The sequence below is a fragment of the Rhinatrema bivittatum genome, chromosome 16 (assembly GCF_901001135.1).
Source record: "Rhinatrema bivittatum chromosome 16, aRhiBiv1.1, whole genome shotgun sequence".
Taxonomy (NCBI): domain Eukaryota; kingdom Metazoa; phylum Chordata; class Amphibia; order Gymnophiona; family Rhinatrematidae; genus Rhinatrema; species Rhinatrema bivittatum.
Window position 1 is genome coordinate 26176039 of NC_042630.1, and position 16875 is coordinate 26192913.

The following is a 16875-nucleotide window of genomic DNA, read 5'->3' on the forward strand; positions in this document are numbered from 1 at the left end:
TTTCAGAAATTAGCGCCGACCCAAAGGTAGGCGTTAATTTCTTCAGGCACCGGGAAAGTGCACAGAAAAGCAGTAAAAACTGCTTTTCTGTGCACCCTCCAACTTAATATCATGGCGATATTAAGTCGGAGGTCCCGAAGGGTAAAAAAAGTAAAAAAAAAAGAAAATTTTTTTTTTAAATGGGCCGGCAGCTGTCGGGTCGAAAACCGGATGCTCAATTTTGCCGGCGACCGGTTTCTGAGCCCGTGGCTGTCTGCGGGCTTGAGAACCGACGCAGGCAAAATTGAGCTTCGGCTGTCAAACCCACTGACAGCTGCCGCTCCGTGCCAAAAGGAGGCGCTAGGGACGCGCTAGTGTCCCTAGCACTGGGCCTAATTTAAATATTGAATCGCGCACACAGGCGAGTGGCCTGTGCGCGTGCCGGGAGAGCGGGCAAAAGCCCGCTCTCCCGTGGACTTTACTGAATCGGCCTGATAGACAGAAGAACAGTACAGAAATCAACCATAGACTCTCAAACATACATGAGAAAATCATACATCACATTATAGAAATCCACTATGGGAATATCAGACATCAGACACAGAGCTCCATATTCAATAGGCTGGGTAGTGGACAAGTCAGCCGGATAACTTGTCATATATATTCAGCGGTATAAACGTCCTGTTGAATACACCAGCCAGATAACTCACTTTAAAAAAGCCATATATAATGGGGGCTGTGCCCCGTTTCTCTCAATCCCTTCCCATAAATAAAGATGAGGCCCTGACGGCCTTGCATGTGCCACCCCTCAATTCCTCTAAAGTTTGCTTCCAGGTCCCAGGCCTGCCATTACCATTAACAATGTAAATAAATTGTAAATCTTCTCCCGAGTCACTAGGTTACTGTACTGTTGATCAATCCTGGCTTTAGACTGCATTACCTGGGGGCCAGCAGGTACAGGTCAGAGGTTACAGTGGCTCTGCAGAAACCAGATCTCCTCCTGGCCCAGATTCAATAATGAATTTCATTTAGACAGGTTCATCATTTAGTAATTGCACTCAGCCTTCCAGTGTGACCTCATTTGGTTTTTTATTAACCTGCAAATAAAGGTCATCAAAGGAGTTCTAGATGAGACCTAGACAAGACCCATCCCCCTCCCCCGAGAGAGAGGAATAAGGGACACCCCCTCCCCTCACCTCTACCCCTGAGAGACAAATCTAGGATACCCCCTCACTTTTACCCGAGACAGGAATCCAGGACCGAACCCTCACCTCTATTCCTGAGAGGAATCAGGAACACCCCATCACCTCCCCACAGAGACAGAGGAATCAGTAAAATCCCCATCCCTTCTCCTCAGAGACATTTCACTGATATCGATGCTGCATATTTACAGAGGGATGTCAGACTGTACCTCTGCACATTGAATAAACTGGAGCATTGCACTTGACCTTTTGGCTGGAATCCAAGTATGGGGTCTGAGCCATGAGCTCAGGTTGGTCTCTTGGCCTTTTGACTGAGATTCAGAACCTGTATAATATGGGTCTGATTTTAAAAAGCATTTGCACACTTATAATTGGGTTTTACCTTTGTACATGGGCTTCTGAAAATTACTACAATATATTCCATGGAAACGTCCATAGGATATTCACATGTAAGTGCACTTTGTGTGTAAATGGCTTTTTTAAATTGCTATGACAGTATGTTACATTTACTCATGTAACTCCCTTTAAAATTACCCTTAATAATGCCCCTACACCCACAGCTGGGGGGGTTAATCCTCCTGCTCTACAATGGTCAGAAGGATTACACCCACTTTGAAAAACTAAATCCCATATTATACAGGTGGCTCAGGTACTAGAAAAGCCCAAGAACTTCTGGTTCTGCTACTGATCTGGGCACACACACCTGACCATTACAAAGGTGGCGCTTCCCGTCACTCCTTGATTCCCTTTGACATGAGCTATGTGCTCTCACGCACCTTGAGGATCTGTCTTGGGAGCTCCTTGGGGTGGAAACACAGATTTCTTCACTGCCACAACATCTTCTGGTGCCTTAATTATTTTAATTTATCATTGACATCTAAATATAATCACAATTACTCCTTACCTGGTTGGAAGATGGGAGCTTGTCATGTTCTGATTGAGCAGGGATGGAATGCAAGCACATACTCACCCCCCCCCCCACACACACACACACAGACACACACACACATACCCCTACACAGACCCCTACACACAGGGTCCACAGCACTCAGGTCAGAGGGACAGGAAAGTGTCAAAGGACCTTTAAGCCACTCCACATCATCTTATAATTTCTTCCCAGTGGACAATGGCCAAGGAGAGATTGAAAACCAGCAGGTCATCACCAATGGCTCATCCTCTTCCTTCTGAATTATTTAGATGGTACTAGCTCAATAGTTTTACTTACATCACTTATTAGTTAAAATCACAGTAAGCCCTACAGTTTATTCTTATTTCTCTTTTGATTCTAAGCATATATTAGTATTTAAGATGCATGAAACCTTTTTTTTCTTACATCATCCTTCCACTATGAAATTAGATAAATTGGGGGTGCTATGGTGCTGAGGATCATCAGGATTTTCCCCCTCCATGCACCAATCGTGCTGATACTGGTGATGCATGAATACAGCATGGACAGCTGTAGCAGACATTGAAAGGTAAGAGGTCTGGATTCAATTCTTTTTAATATGTGGAAACCAAGGGATGCATCTCTGGAATCCAGAATTAGGAATTCCATCTCTGCTATCAAAGGGAGAAAAGTAAAGAAAACCCAGTGTAGTAGTGAGACATCCAGGCCTATACCCCAGAAAACACTGGGAATCTCTCCTCATTGGCAGTATGTCAACTGAGGATTTCTTACAAATGTCCTCAGAGAGATTAGCAGTGAATTGAGTGAGTTGAAGAGCAGCAAGCAGTGAATGCAGAGGGGACAGAGTGTATGGATCAGGAATGGCTCTGGGATCGAGGGACAGCACAATTTTGCCTTTCACTGAAAAGGTCTTGGGTAGACCCAGAGTCTCCCCGCTGGCTCTGTCATGTATTTGGAAACTTTTAAAGAGGGCATTGAGAAGAAGTGCACTGGGATTTTAGGGGAAATAAGGATCAACCTCCCTCCTAAAGCAGGAGAGCTGGCACCTCTGCTCTGGTGATCATGTGTGACAGATACTGCCAGGGGTCTGGGGACACCATGGACTGCCAGTGGGGTCACAGGGTCTGGATGAGTTCTTTGTCCCAGGCCTCTGATTAGGTTGCACAGAATGAAGATGAGAGTAATTATTCTCCCAAATTGTCTTAAGGCTCATTTGAGATGGAAAGGCCATTTATCCAAACTGCTGACCTCACCCTGCCCTGTGAGGACATACTCCTGGAGCTAGTCACAGCTGGAATGTGGGCCACCTCTGTAACAGGGCTCCCAGGCTGTATAAAAGATCCTCACTGCCAGGGCTCTCTATTCCAGCTGACAGCTCTTCCTTCAGCTCCTCTCAGGTAAGTGCATCTCATTTCTCTCTCACAGATCAGCAGCTTGCTGTCTCTAAAAAGGAGATAGGGCAGCTTTTAAACTAGATGATGGGGGAAAGCAGACAGTTGCTCAAGAGGACATGGATCAGAATGATGTATCTTTGAAGGATAGCAAATGTTGCTTACCTGATGTAACAGGTGTTCTCACAGGACAGCAGGATGTTAGTCCTCACAAATGGGTGACATCGAGGATGGAGCCCACCACGGAAAACTTCTGTCAAAGTTTAAACAGAACTTTGACTGGCCCCTACTGGGCATGCCCAGCAAGGCACTGGCCCTGCAGCCAGCAGGGGCCTCCCTTCAGTCTGATTTTCAAAGCTACAGGCAGTGCCTAGAAAGTAAAAATAAAACGAACCCAACACCGCGGGGAGGCGGGCGGGTTTCGTGAGGACTAACATCCTGCTGTCCTGTGAGAACACCTGTTACATCAGGTAAGCAACATTTGCTTTCTCACAGGACAAGCAGGATGGTTGTCCTCACAAATGGGTGAGTACCGAGCTGAGGATGTCCCGACTTGCACCAAATGTACCCAACGGCGTGCAGCAGGCACAACAACTGAGGAGAAATTTGGGAAAGGGCATCCGCACCCTACCGGGAGGTGGAAGGGTGTTGGTACATCAGGTTGGAAAAAGGTTACGCAAGACAGACTGGCCGAAGATGGAGTCCTGTCTTCCAGCCTTGTCCAAACAATAATGGGCTGCAAAAGTATGGAGAGAACTCCAGGTTGCAGCTTTGCAGATGTCAGGAAGCGGCACCGATCGAAGGTGTGCCACTGACGTCGCCATGGCCCTCACAGAGTGTGCTTTAACACGGTCTTGAAAAGGAATGCCAGCTTGCTCATAGCAAAAAGAAATGCAGTCCGCCAACCAGGAAGAAAGAGCCTGCTTACCCACAGGTTGTCCCAACTTATTAGGATGGAAAGAGACGAATAATTGAGTGCTCTTCCTGTGGGAAACTGTACGGTCTAGGTAAAAGCTAGAGCCCGTTTACAGTCTAGGGTATGCAGGGTCTGCTCACCAGAGTTGGAGTGGGGCCTGGGAAAAAAGATAGGTAGTACGATAGATTGATTGATATGAAACTCCGAAACTACCTTAGGTAAAAATTTAGGGTGAGTGCGGAGTACCGCCCGGTCCTGCAGGAGCTTAGTGTAAGGCGGATAGGTAACTAGGGCCTGTAATTCACTAACCCTGCGAGCTGAAGTAACAGCCAAAAGGAATAACACTTTCCAAGTGAGATATTTCAAGTCACAGGAGTGCAGAGGTTCGAAAGGAGGTTTCATTAGACGACCAAGAACCAGGTTAAGGTCCCAGGATGGGGCCGGAGGACGCAAGGGTGGCTTTAGATGGAGTAAGCCCTTAAGAAAGCGTGTTACTAGGGGTTGTACTGAAATAGGATTACCCCCAATACCCTTATGGAAGGCGGCTACCGCACTGACATGCATTCTGATAGAAGAGGTTTTAAGACCTGATTCAGAGAGATGCCAAAAATAGTCCAAGAATTTGGAGATTGGACAGGAAAGGGGATCAAGGGACTGAGAAGTGCACCATGAAGTGTACCTTTTCCATTTGTATGAGTAAGACTTTCTTGTGGAAGGCTTTCGTGAAGCTATCAGGACCCGAGAAACGGAATCTGAAAGGTTAAATGGTTGAAGGACTAACCTTTCAACATCCATGCCGTCAGGGACAAGGCTTGGAGGTTGGGATGGAGGAGGCATCCGTCGTTTTGAGTGAGCAGATGCGGGTCCTTTCCCAGAGGAATGTGCCTGCGGATGGAGAGATCCTGGAGTATTGGAAACCATACTTGGCGTGGCCAGTAAGGTGCTATCAGGATCATGGTTCCTCCGTCCTGGCGTAGCTTCACGAGAGTCTTTGACACAAGAGGGAGTGGAGGGAATGCATAGAGCAGACCTGTTGTCCACTTGAGGGAGAATGCATCTCTCGGCCGAGAGTGCTGGCTCCGAATGAGAGAGCAGTAATCGTCCACTTTGTGGTTCTGAGGGGACGCAAAGAGGTCTATGCGGGGAGAACCCCACTTGTGAAACAGAGAGGTCGCTACCAGAGGATCGAGTGACCACTTGTGTGGTTGGAAGACACGGCTCAGCTGGTCTGCCAATACATTGTCTACTCCCGGCAGGTAAGTGGCCCTGAGGTACATGGAGTGGGAGAGGGCTTCCGCCCAGATCTGCGCAGCTTCCTGACACAGAAGGAAGGAGCCTGTGCCTCCCTGCTTGTTTATGTACCACATGGCCACTTGGTTGTCCGTCTGGATTAAGATTGTCTGATGAAATAGATGATCTTTGAAAGTTCGGAGCGCATAGCGGATTGCTCGAAGTTCCAGGAAATTGATCTGGTGTTCGGCTTCCTGTTTGGACCATAACCCTTGGGTTTGAAAGTCGTCCACATGGGCTCCCCAACCGATGTGAGAAGCGTCGGTGGTTAGGATTACTTGCGGATCCGGTGGAAGAAAAGGTAAGCCCTGAAGGAGGTTGACCTGAGTCGTCCACCAGGTTAAGGATAGGCGCAGCGCTTGTGTGACTGTGACTATGGAGGACAGAGGCTGAAAAGCTTGAGTCCATTGATGTCGTAGAGTCCATTGTGTTACTCTCATGGCTAGACGGGTCATGGGAGTGACTTGAACCGAGGATGCCATGTGTCCTAGGAGAATGAGGAACTGGCGAGCCGTGGCAGTGTTCTGAGACTGGAGCTGGCGAGCCAGGGATATTAGGGTGTGGACCCTCTGAAGAGGAAGGTAAGCCTTTGCCTGTAAGGTGTCCAAGTCTGCCCCAATGAAGGATAAGGTTTGAGACGGGACTAAGCAAGATTTCTCGTAATTGACAAGAAACCCTAAGGAAAGGAGTGTTTGAATTGTCAATTTTAGGGAGGATTGAGCTATCTGTTGGGTGGAGGCCCTGATAAGCCAATCGTCCAGGTAGGGGTAGACGTGGACACCTTCCTTCCTTAGGAATGCTGCTACCACTACGAGACATTTTGTAAAGACTCGTGGGGCAGAAGCCAGACCGAAAGGTAGGACACGGTATTGATAATGGTCGTGGCCTACTAGAAACCGCAGATATTTGCGATGGGAATGTGTGATCGCAATGTGGGTATAAGCGTCCTTGAGGTCGAGAGAGCACAGCCAATCCCCTCTTTGTAGCAGAGGGAGCAGCGCGCCTAGGGTTACCATTTTGAACTTCTCTTTTTGAAGGTATTTGTTGAGGGCTCGAAGGTCCAAAATGGGACGTAGTCCCCCTGATTTCTTTGGTATTAGGAAGTATCTGGAATAGAATCCCTTGCCTCGTTGAGAGGGAGGAACGGGTTCTATAGCATTTGATTGCAGAAGAAGAGATACTTCCTGTTGTAATTGAGCCAAATGGGTGGATAGACTCCACGCTTGAAGAGGCGGGGAGTCTGCCGGAAGAGTTATGAAGTTGAGGTGGTAACCCTGTGCGATAATTGTTAGCACCCACTGATCTGAGGTGATCTGCAACCAAGGTTGTAGAAAATGGTACAGTCGACCTCCTATAGGAATGTCTGGAAGAGGGGTTTGGCATGTGTTCCCTACCAGGGAGTCAAAGGCCAGCCGCAGGCCCAGGAGGAGGGGCTACAGTAGGCCTTTGTTTCCTAGGCTGACGCGGCTGAGGCCTAGTAGAGGATCGAGCTGGACGAGGCCTGGCCGATGGAGGGTAGTAACGGCGTGGCCGAAAGAACGACTTCTTAGAGTCCTTCTTAAGTGGTTGTTTGGAGGAAACCTCAGACGGAACAGAAGAAAGTTGTTTCAACGTCTCGTGGTGATCTTTCAATTCAGCTACTATTTGCTGAATTTGTTCTCCAAACAAATTGTCCCCTAAGCAGGGTAAATCCGCTAAACGATCCTGGACCTCTGGGCGAAGGTTGGATGACTTTAACCAAGCCCAACGTCTGGCCGAGATGGCAGTAGCTGAAACCTTCGTGGAGGCATCGAAGATGTCATAAGCCGTTCTGATCTCGTGCTTCCCCGCTTCAAACCCTTTGTTAAGAAGGGCCTGAAGCTGTGGCTGATATTGGTCAGGTAATGTGTCAGCAAAATCTTGCATCTGTTTTAGGATGGCTCTGTTATATTGCGTCATGTAGAGTTGATATGAGGCTATGCGAGAAATCAGCATAGCTCCATGGTACACTTTCCGTCCCACACTGTCCAGGAATTTATTGTCCTTGACCGGTGGAGCGGAGGAGTGTGGCTTTAGACGCTTGGCCTTTCTTTGTGCAGACTCAACCACAACAGAGCGATGATCCAGTTGAGGCTTTTGAAAGCCTGGTGCTGACTGGACGAGGTATGTGGAGTCAGCCTTTTTGTTAACTGGTGATACAGATGAAGGAGATTCCCAGTTTTTCTTTAAGAGATCGAGAAACACCTGGTGAATGGGGATGGAAGCGATGATTTTTGGAGCATCCAAAAATTGAAGCAGTTCCATCATCTGGTGTCTGTCATCGGTCTCAGATTGCAGCTGAAAAGGTACAATTTCGGACATCTCCTTTACAAAATTAATAAAGGAGAGATCCTCTGGAGGAGATCTTTTTCTACTCTCTGTAGGAGAAGGCAGTGATGGTAAATCTGTGTCAGAAGATGTATCATCACCCCAGGTATCATAGGGATCACTTGGGGGTTGAAGCCCCGATGGACCTGGTTGAGGATCCGAAGGCATCGAAGGAAACCTTGGAGGAACCGGTGGTACAATCGGTACTGGGAACGGCATCGAGGGTTTCGGTGCTGCCGATGGAGTCGGTGCCGGTCTTGGAACCGATGGAGCCAAAGGATAAATCGGTGGAGATATTCGAGAAGGCACCGATGGGACCACCCCGGAAGGGGGAATCAGGAACGGTGTTTCTCCCGCCGATGAAAATCCAGTCGGAGACGATGGCGCTGTCGGTACTACTGGAATCATCGATGGAAGGGCATGTACAAGTGCCTCCATACGTTGTAGTAGCGGTGCCAGCGCTTCCACCAAAGGTTCGGTGGTCGGTTCCTTCCTCGGTGGCGGAGTTGGTGCCGGGGTCGATGCCGGTGGCGGTGCCGGAATCGGTGCCGGAGACGGTGCCAATGGAGGTTGGAATCTTTGCATCGCTTTCTCGATGGCCTCCTGGACCAGCCGGTCCAGTTCTGCCCGGAGACCAGGGGTAACAATACCCTGCTCGATGGGAGAGGGAGGCTGAGGCAGAGCCGGAGGGACCACCGTAACCGGTGGGATCACGGCTCCCACACCCCTAGAGGGTGAGGGTTTCCTCGATGCCTGCGAACGAGACGTGGACGGTGCCAAGTCTGATCGAGGCCTCTTAGTCGGTGGCTCGGCTTGTTCAGAGGTCGATGACTGTGGATCCTCGACAGGCCGAGACTTGTGCCGTCGATGGCGATGCTTGTCCTTCCGGTCTCCTCGCCCATCCGGGGAGGGGACAGGAGTCGACGGCCGAGAAGTCATCGATGGTGGACGGTCACCGGAGGGTTGACGATGGTGGTGCAACTTCGACGGTGCCGGTTCCGATGACGTCGATGCTATCAATGGCGTTGGGGTGGGTGCATGGAAGAGGAGCCCCATCTTCTCCATCCTGGCCTTGCGACCCTTAGGTGTCATTAGGGCACATTTGGTGCAAGTCAGGACATCATGCTCACTACCCAAACACAAAACACAAACCCTATGGGGGTCTGTGATTGACATAGTCCGGGTACAATCCGGGCATCGACGGAACCCCGTCGCCATGGCTTAAGGCCAAATTTAGTCGCGGGCTCGGTAATTGCCAACAGGCCTCAAGGGCCAAATTCAACGGTAGTCGAAGAAAAAAGGCAAAAAACTTACCGGTTTCCGCGGAGGTGACAAAAATTTGTCGAAGGGAGACCCCTGAGGGGCAAATTTTCTTCGGAAAGAAAAATACCGAATTCCTGTCAGGAACGTGGTAAGAGAGCTCCTTTCACCGCGTGGCAACTGCTGCGCGGAAAAAAGAAGACTGAAGGGAGGCCCCTGCTGGCTGCAGGGTCAGTGCCTTGCTGGGCATGCCCAGTAGGGGCCAGTCAAAGTTCTGTTTAAACTTTGACAGAAGTTTTCCGTGGTGGGCTCCATCCTCGATGTCACCCATTTGTGAGGACAACCATCCTGCTTGTCCTGTGAGAAATTAAAAGAACAAGGAAATTAGGGCATCCCAGTAGATAGGTTGCAAAAAAAAAAAATGCTAAAGTGGACCAGGTGTCTTTAAGTAAAGTGCAAAAAGATTCCAAATTATCCCTGTCAACAGATACACAGGTTGTTAATACAAACAAGAAACATACTTTGAAATGTCTGTACACAAGTTCTAGAAGTCTAAAAAATAAAATGGGAGAGTTAGAGTGTATAGCACTGGATGAAGAGGAAGATAGAACTGGCATCTCAGAGACCTGGTGGAAGGAGGATAATCAATAGGACACTGTGCTTCCAGGGTACAAATTATATTCCAAGGATAGGATGGATCAAATTGATGGATGGGGTGGCCCTATATGTGAAAGAGAGCATTGAGGCAACAGGATAAAAGTTCTGCAGGAAACAAAATGCAACATTGAATCTTTATGGATAGAAATTCCTGGTGAAAAAGGGAATAAAATGGTAGTGGGAGTGTATTACCATCCAGCTGGCCAGAATGAACTAACAAACAATGAAATGCTAAAAGAAATTAGAAAAGCTAACAAAATCAGCAGCACAGCAATAATGGGTGATTTCAATTATTCCAATATTGACTGGGGGAATGTCTCATTCAGCACATGCTGGAGAGGTAAAGTTCCTGGATGAAATACACGACTGCGTCATGGAGCAGCTGGTACAAGAACCAATAAGAGGGGAAACTATTTTAGATCTAGTTCTTAGTGGAATACAGGATTTGGTGCAAGAGGTTAAAATGTTGGAGCCACTTGGCAATAGTGATCACAAATGATCAAATTTGACTTAATAACTGGAGAGAGGACCCTAAATAAATCTACTGCGATATCATTTAACTTTCAAAAGGGTGACTGCGATAAAATGAGGAAAATGGTTAGGAAAAAACTGAAAGGAGCAGCTGCTAAGTTTAAAAGTTTACAACAGGCATGGACTTTGTTTAAAAATACCATCTTGGAAGCCCGGATCAGATGTATTCCATACATTAGGAACGGTGCAAGGAAGGCTAAATGACTACTAGCATGATGAAAAGATGAGGTGAGAGAGGCTATAATAGCTAAAAGTACATCTTTCAAGAAATGCAAAAGGGATCCAAATGAAGAAAATAGGAGACAGCATAAGCACCGGCAAGTTAGAAGCAAAGTATTGATAAGGAAGGCAAAGAAAGAATTTGAAAAGAAGCTTGCCGTGGAAGAAAAATTCATAATAAAAACTTTTTTTCAGGTACATTCAAGTAAAAAGACTGTGAGGGAGTCAGTTGGATCATTAGAAATCAAGGAATAAAAGGGGCAATTAGGGATGATAAGGCCATAGCAGAGAGACTATATTAATTCTTTGCTTCAGTCTTCACTAAGGAAGATGAAAAGCAGATTCGCTGGTTGTAAAACAAGCGAATGAATGAGGTCAAGTGCATTTTTTTTATACTGCTTGAGGCCCTCTGCAAGGCAAGAGGCAGTAAATTAGACATTTTGTGCACAATATCTGATGCTGAGTCCATTAGTATAATAAACATTTTAATACTTGAGAAAAGTGATTAATACTAACACGATGTGCTTTACATTTGGTCACCTCTTTTTGTTTTTTATTTTATGAGGCAAATACCCATGCCAGACGTGGTATTCAAAGATGATGATTCAGAGGAAATGAAACAAATCTCAGTGAACCTAGAAGATATAATAGGGCAAACTGACAAACTAAAGAGTATCAAATCACCTGGACCAGATGGTATACATCCCAGAGTGCTGAAAGAACTGAAAAATGAAATTGCAGACTTGCTATTGGAAATTTGTAAACTATCATTAAAATAGTCTGTGGTACCTGAAGACTGGGGGGTTGCCAAATTTCAAAAAGGGATCCAGGGGTGATCATTGAAACTACAGACCAGTGTGTCTGATGTCTGTGCCAGGCTAAAAGGTAGAAACTATAATAAAGAACAAAATTGCTGAATATATAGGCCTGGATTTTCTTTCTTCGCACCGGTTTGTGAATCCCAGCACTAACGGGGGGTGAAGCAGGGGGTGAGCCTGCGAAAGCCGGCAGCGATCGCACCACTGCAGTGTTACTGCTGCTGGCTTTCGCATCCAATAGCGCCATCGTAAAAGGTGGTGCTATTGGGCGTGCTACTGGCGGCGATAAGGGGCCTTACCTTTTCGCCATCAGCGAAGTTTCCGCAGCGTCCGCCCTGACGCCACCACAACTCCTCCTCTTCCAGTGCTGACGCCGCCCCGACTCTGCCCCGATCTAGGTATCGCACGCGAAAAGTCCCTTTTCGCATGCGATAGGGTTAGAAAATAATCCCCATAGATAGGCATAGTTTAATAGGGCAAAGCCAAAATGGATTTAGCCAAAGGAAGTCTTGCCTCACCAATCTGCTACATTTTTTGAGGGCGTAAATAAACGTGGATAAAGGTGAGAAAGTTGATATTGTGTATCTGGATCTCCAGAAAGAATTCAACAAAGTCCCTCTTGAGAGACTTCTTAGGAAATTAAAAAGTCATGGAACAGGATAGAGTGTCCTATTGTGGATTGGGAACTGGTTAAAAAATAGAAAACAGAGAGTAGGGCTAAATGATAAACTTTCTCAATGGAGAAAGGTGAATAGTGGAGCGCCCCAGGGATCCATTCTGGGACCGCTGCTTTTAAATATATTTATAAACGACCTGGAAATGGGGACAACAAGGTGGGGTGATTACAATTGCCAATGACAAAAAATTATTCAAAGTTATTAAATCACAAAAAGATTGCGGGAAACTGCAAGAGGACCTTGCAAAACTGGGAGACTGGGAATGTAAATGGGAAATGAAATTTAATGTGGACAAGTGCAAAGTGATGCACTTAGGGAAGAGCAACTCAAACTATAGTTACACAATGCAAGGTTCAACATTAGAAGTCATCATTCAGGAAAAGGATCTAGGCATCATTATTGAAAATATGTTGAAATCTTCAGTGTGCAATAGCAGCCAAAAAGCAAATAGAATGCTAGGGATTATTAGGAAAGGAATGGAGAATAAAACAGAGAATATCATAATGCCTCTGTATCACACAGTGGTGCGACCTCATCTTGAGTGTTGTGAGCCGTTCTGGTCACCACATCTCAAGAAAGATATAACAGAATTAGAAAAGGTAAGGAGAAGGGCAATCAAAATTATAAAGAGGATGGAAGAACTCCCCTATGAGGAAAAGCTAAAGAGGTTAGGACTCTTCAGCTTGGAGAAGAGACGGCTGAGGAGAGATATGATAGAGGTCTATAAAATACAGAGTGGAGTGAACATGAATCAACTGTTTACTCTTTCAAAAAGTACAAATACTAGAGGAAACTGAATGAAGTTACTAAACTGTATATTTAAAACTAATAAGAGAAAATGTTTTTTTACTCAATGCATAATTAAGCTCTGGAATTGTTGCCTTTGAAAGATCTTAGTGTAGCTGCGTTTAAAAAAGGTTTGGACAAGTTCCTGGAGGAAAAGTCCATTAACCATTATTAAGGCGGAAGTGCAGAAATGCATGTCTTATCCCTGGGATATATGAATTTCAATATTATTTTTACAAATATTTATTTAAGCAATACATGCATATCAAAACCTATCTAGACAATTAAAATCTAACTATCCCAAACATACTGCATTCATGCCATTTAAAAACATATAGCACCCGTACATATTTATTAACAATTTGTATATATATTTTACATGTTTAATTTCATCCCACTTTTTAGAGTCCCTCTTCTATATTCCATACTCTGTTCATATTTTCATGTTCTCAAAACTTCATTATTTCAGCACGCTACATAATAATGTAATCCTCTCTCTCTTTATGGTCCAGGATACTGGGCTTGATAGAACTTTTGTCTGACTCAGTATGGCAAGTCTTCTATTCTAGTAGTGTTATGTTTTTATATTATTATTGTTGTATGCTATCTTATTTCTTTATTGTTCAGTCTTTTGATATTATATTTATATTTTTATGATTGTATTGAATGATGAGCATATATTCTCTGCCTTGAGCCTGCATGGTCGAGTACATAATAAATCAAATATATAAATAAAGAGAAATTTTGGGTTGGTTTTTTTTTCTAATAAAATAACCATAGAATGAGTATAGACAATAATCCTGTATCCTCCCCCTCCCTCCTCCTTTTCTCACTGCAGGTGAGAAACACAGAAAAATGTCCAGCCACCAGAGTACCAAACCTGTTCCAGACAAGCACCAGGAGCCATACAAGGAGCCAAAATCAGCTCCAGAGAAGCCCAAAGGGACATGTAGCAGCCCTGGGCCTACTCAAGGGAAATCCCAAGAGCCATCTAAGGAACCAAAACCAGTACAAGAAAAACCTAAAGAACCAGCATCACAGAAGTCAAAGGAACCATCTAAAGAACCAAAACCAGTACAAGAAAAACCTAAGGAACCAGCACAGGAGAAATCAAAGGAACCATCTAAAGAACCAAAACAAGTACAAGAAAAACCAAAAGAACCAGCTAAGGAAGCAAAACCATCACCAACAAAACCCCAGAAGCCCTAGCCAGGCTCAGGATCACGTGATCTGTATCTCAGAAATCTTTGCCACATGTGGTAAAATAAAACCCCTCAAATGCAACCCTCTTGTGTCAATTTCTTTGCTTATTATTCTTACTAATGACAGTAAAGCTTCTGTGCATTTAATCTCCTGTCACTCCAGGCTGCTCCCAAAATCCCTCCCCAGCTTCCCACTCTACCTTCAGTGTCTGCATCATCACCTGCTCACGTCAGTCCTAGCAGGGAAGCTTGGGTGATGTCATCCTAGGATCAACCAATCCACAACAGTGAACTGTGAGCTCATGCATGCAAGTACTTCAGATCTGAGCAAATCTCAGCTCCCCCCCCCCAAAACTTGAAATTGGTCTTTTTAAATCTAAATCCCTGCAAGTCTGCCTCATCTACGCCCCTCCCGGCACACTTGAACAGGACCCATCGCCATTCATTGAATACATCACCGACAACATAAAGTCAGACACACCCGCAGTGATTCTCGGAGACTTCAATCTCCATGTAGACACCCACCCCAACACACCTTCTTGTGAAACCCTACTTCTCACCCTCAAAGCCCTGGGCTTCAGACAGCTAATCTCCGAGCCCACACACAAAGCTGGCCACACCCTCGACCTCCTCTTTGTAAACACATGCATTACAGTACCCCAAACACCCACCACCACCCCCGTCCCCTGGTCAGACCATTTTCTCATCAATGCACACCTCACCATCAACACTGATACTCCAATCGCAAGCTCACATAAAAAAACAATTTCCCTCCGTAAACAATGCTCCTCGGATGAACTCTCCATAGCATTCAGCAAAGTAAGTGAAAACCTCGACTTAACCAACCCAGACACTGCTCTTCTATCTTGGAATAAGTCCATATCCAACATAGCCAATGATCTTTGCCCCATCATCCATAAAACTATAACCCCCACACGTACTGTGAGAAAGCCATGGTACACCGCTGAACTAAGAAAACTAAAACAGGACCTCAGAACCAAAGAATGTACCTGGCGTAAACAGCCTACACCCACACACAAAATGGCCTACAAACACACACTGCATTCATACCGACAAGCAACCATCCACGCCAAACGCGACTTCTACGCAGCAAAAATCCACAGTTATAAATTCAACCCAAACGCCTTATTTTGTCTTGTCACGGAACTCACAAAGTCCCCCTTTCCCTCCTCACAAGAATTAAACAGCATAGAGAAATGCGAGAATCTAGCCGATTACTTCCAAAATAAAATCTCCAAAATTCTAACACGCCTACCCCCTAACCCCGCACCCACAGACCCACTACCGATGGACAACAACACTAACCTCACCTCCCTTGACACTACCTCTGTCATGGAAGTGGAATCCATACTAAAAAAGATGCGACCATCCACGCATAGCGCAGACACCATCCCATCAAAAATCCTACTCTCCATTCCCTCTGCCATTGCAAAACCTATAACAGATATCATAAACTGCTCCATCATTTCCGGGAAAGTCCCCGACCCACTTAAACTCGCCATCGTGAAGCCACTACTAAAGAAACCTACCCTTGACCACAATGACCCTGCAAATTACAGACCCATCTCTAATCTGCCCTTCATATCTAAAATCATGGAGAAAGTGGTTAACACGCAACTCTCCGATTTCCTAGAAGAAAACAATATCCTACACCCCACCCAATATGGTTTTCGTAAAGACCGCAGCACCGAAAAACTCCTACTCGCATTAACGGACACCATTCTCAAAGGCATGGACCACGGCCAATCATATCTACTCGCCCTTCTCGATATCTCAGCCGCATTCGATACCGTGAATCATCAAATCCTGTTATCACGATTAGCAGAGATAGGCATCGCAAACACAGCCTTATCCTGGTTCTCCTCATACCTAGACCACCGCAAATACTTAGTCAAGCTTGACAATTTTGAATCCACACACATTCCCCTCACACAAGGGGTACCCCAAGGCTCCTCTCTATCCTCCACCCTCTTCAATATATACTTACTCCCTCTCTGCCACCTCCTCTCTAAACTTGGACTAAAATTCTTCCTGTACGCTGACGACGTACAAATACTTATTCCAATTCAAAAATCCATCAGCGAAACCCTACAATACTGGGAAACATGCTTGACATCCATTAATTCTCTCCTCTCCAATCTCCATCTCGCACTTAACACCTTGAAAACCGAAATCCTCATCCTAGCTAACCAACCCCTCAACTCAATCCACCAAATGATCCTCAACGCCTCGCAATCTCACACACTATCGCCTAGTGTCAGAGACTTAGGAGTAACCCTTGACAATCAACTCTGCTTCAAATCTCACATTAAATCCCTTCTAAAAGGGGGCTTCTACAAACTACAAATCCTCAAAAAACTGAAGCCCCTTCTCCACGCCCATGACTTCCGCACGGTTATGCAAACCACCATACTTACCAAACTCGACTATTGCAACTCCCTCCTCTTAGGACTCCCATCCTCTACCATGAAACCACTCCAAATCCTCCAAAATGCCATGGCAAGAATTTTAACAAACACTAGAAAAACTGACCACATCACTCCCATACTCCAAGACCTCCATTGGCTCCCCATCACCTTCCGTTCCCAATATAAAACACTTACCATTCTCCACAACACGCTACACAACAACAATTCACCCTGGCTTGAAGACATGCCACAATTCCGTCAAGCT

At 45.8% G+C, this 16875-nt stretch overlaps 2 protein-coding genes across 2 annotated transcripts in view; one reads left to right on the forward strand and one right to left on the reverse strand.

Annotated features, from left to right (window-relative positions):
• S100A1 (S100 calcium binding protein A1) overlaps positions 1-16875 on the reverse strand; it is a 291017-nt gene that overhangs the window by 212858 nt on the left and 61284 nt on the right. The gene's annotated exons all lie outside the window — the stretch shown is intronic.
• On the forward strand, positions 1462-14444 carry LOC115077478. Its single transcript, XM_029579768.1, has 3 exons — positions 1462-1471; positions 3355-3485; positions 13818-14444. Exons 1-3 carry the CDS (start codon positions 1462-1464, stop codon positions 14436-14438), a joined length of 762 nt encoding a protein of 253 aa, XP_029435628.1. The 3' UTR covers positions 14439-14444.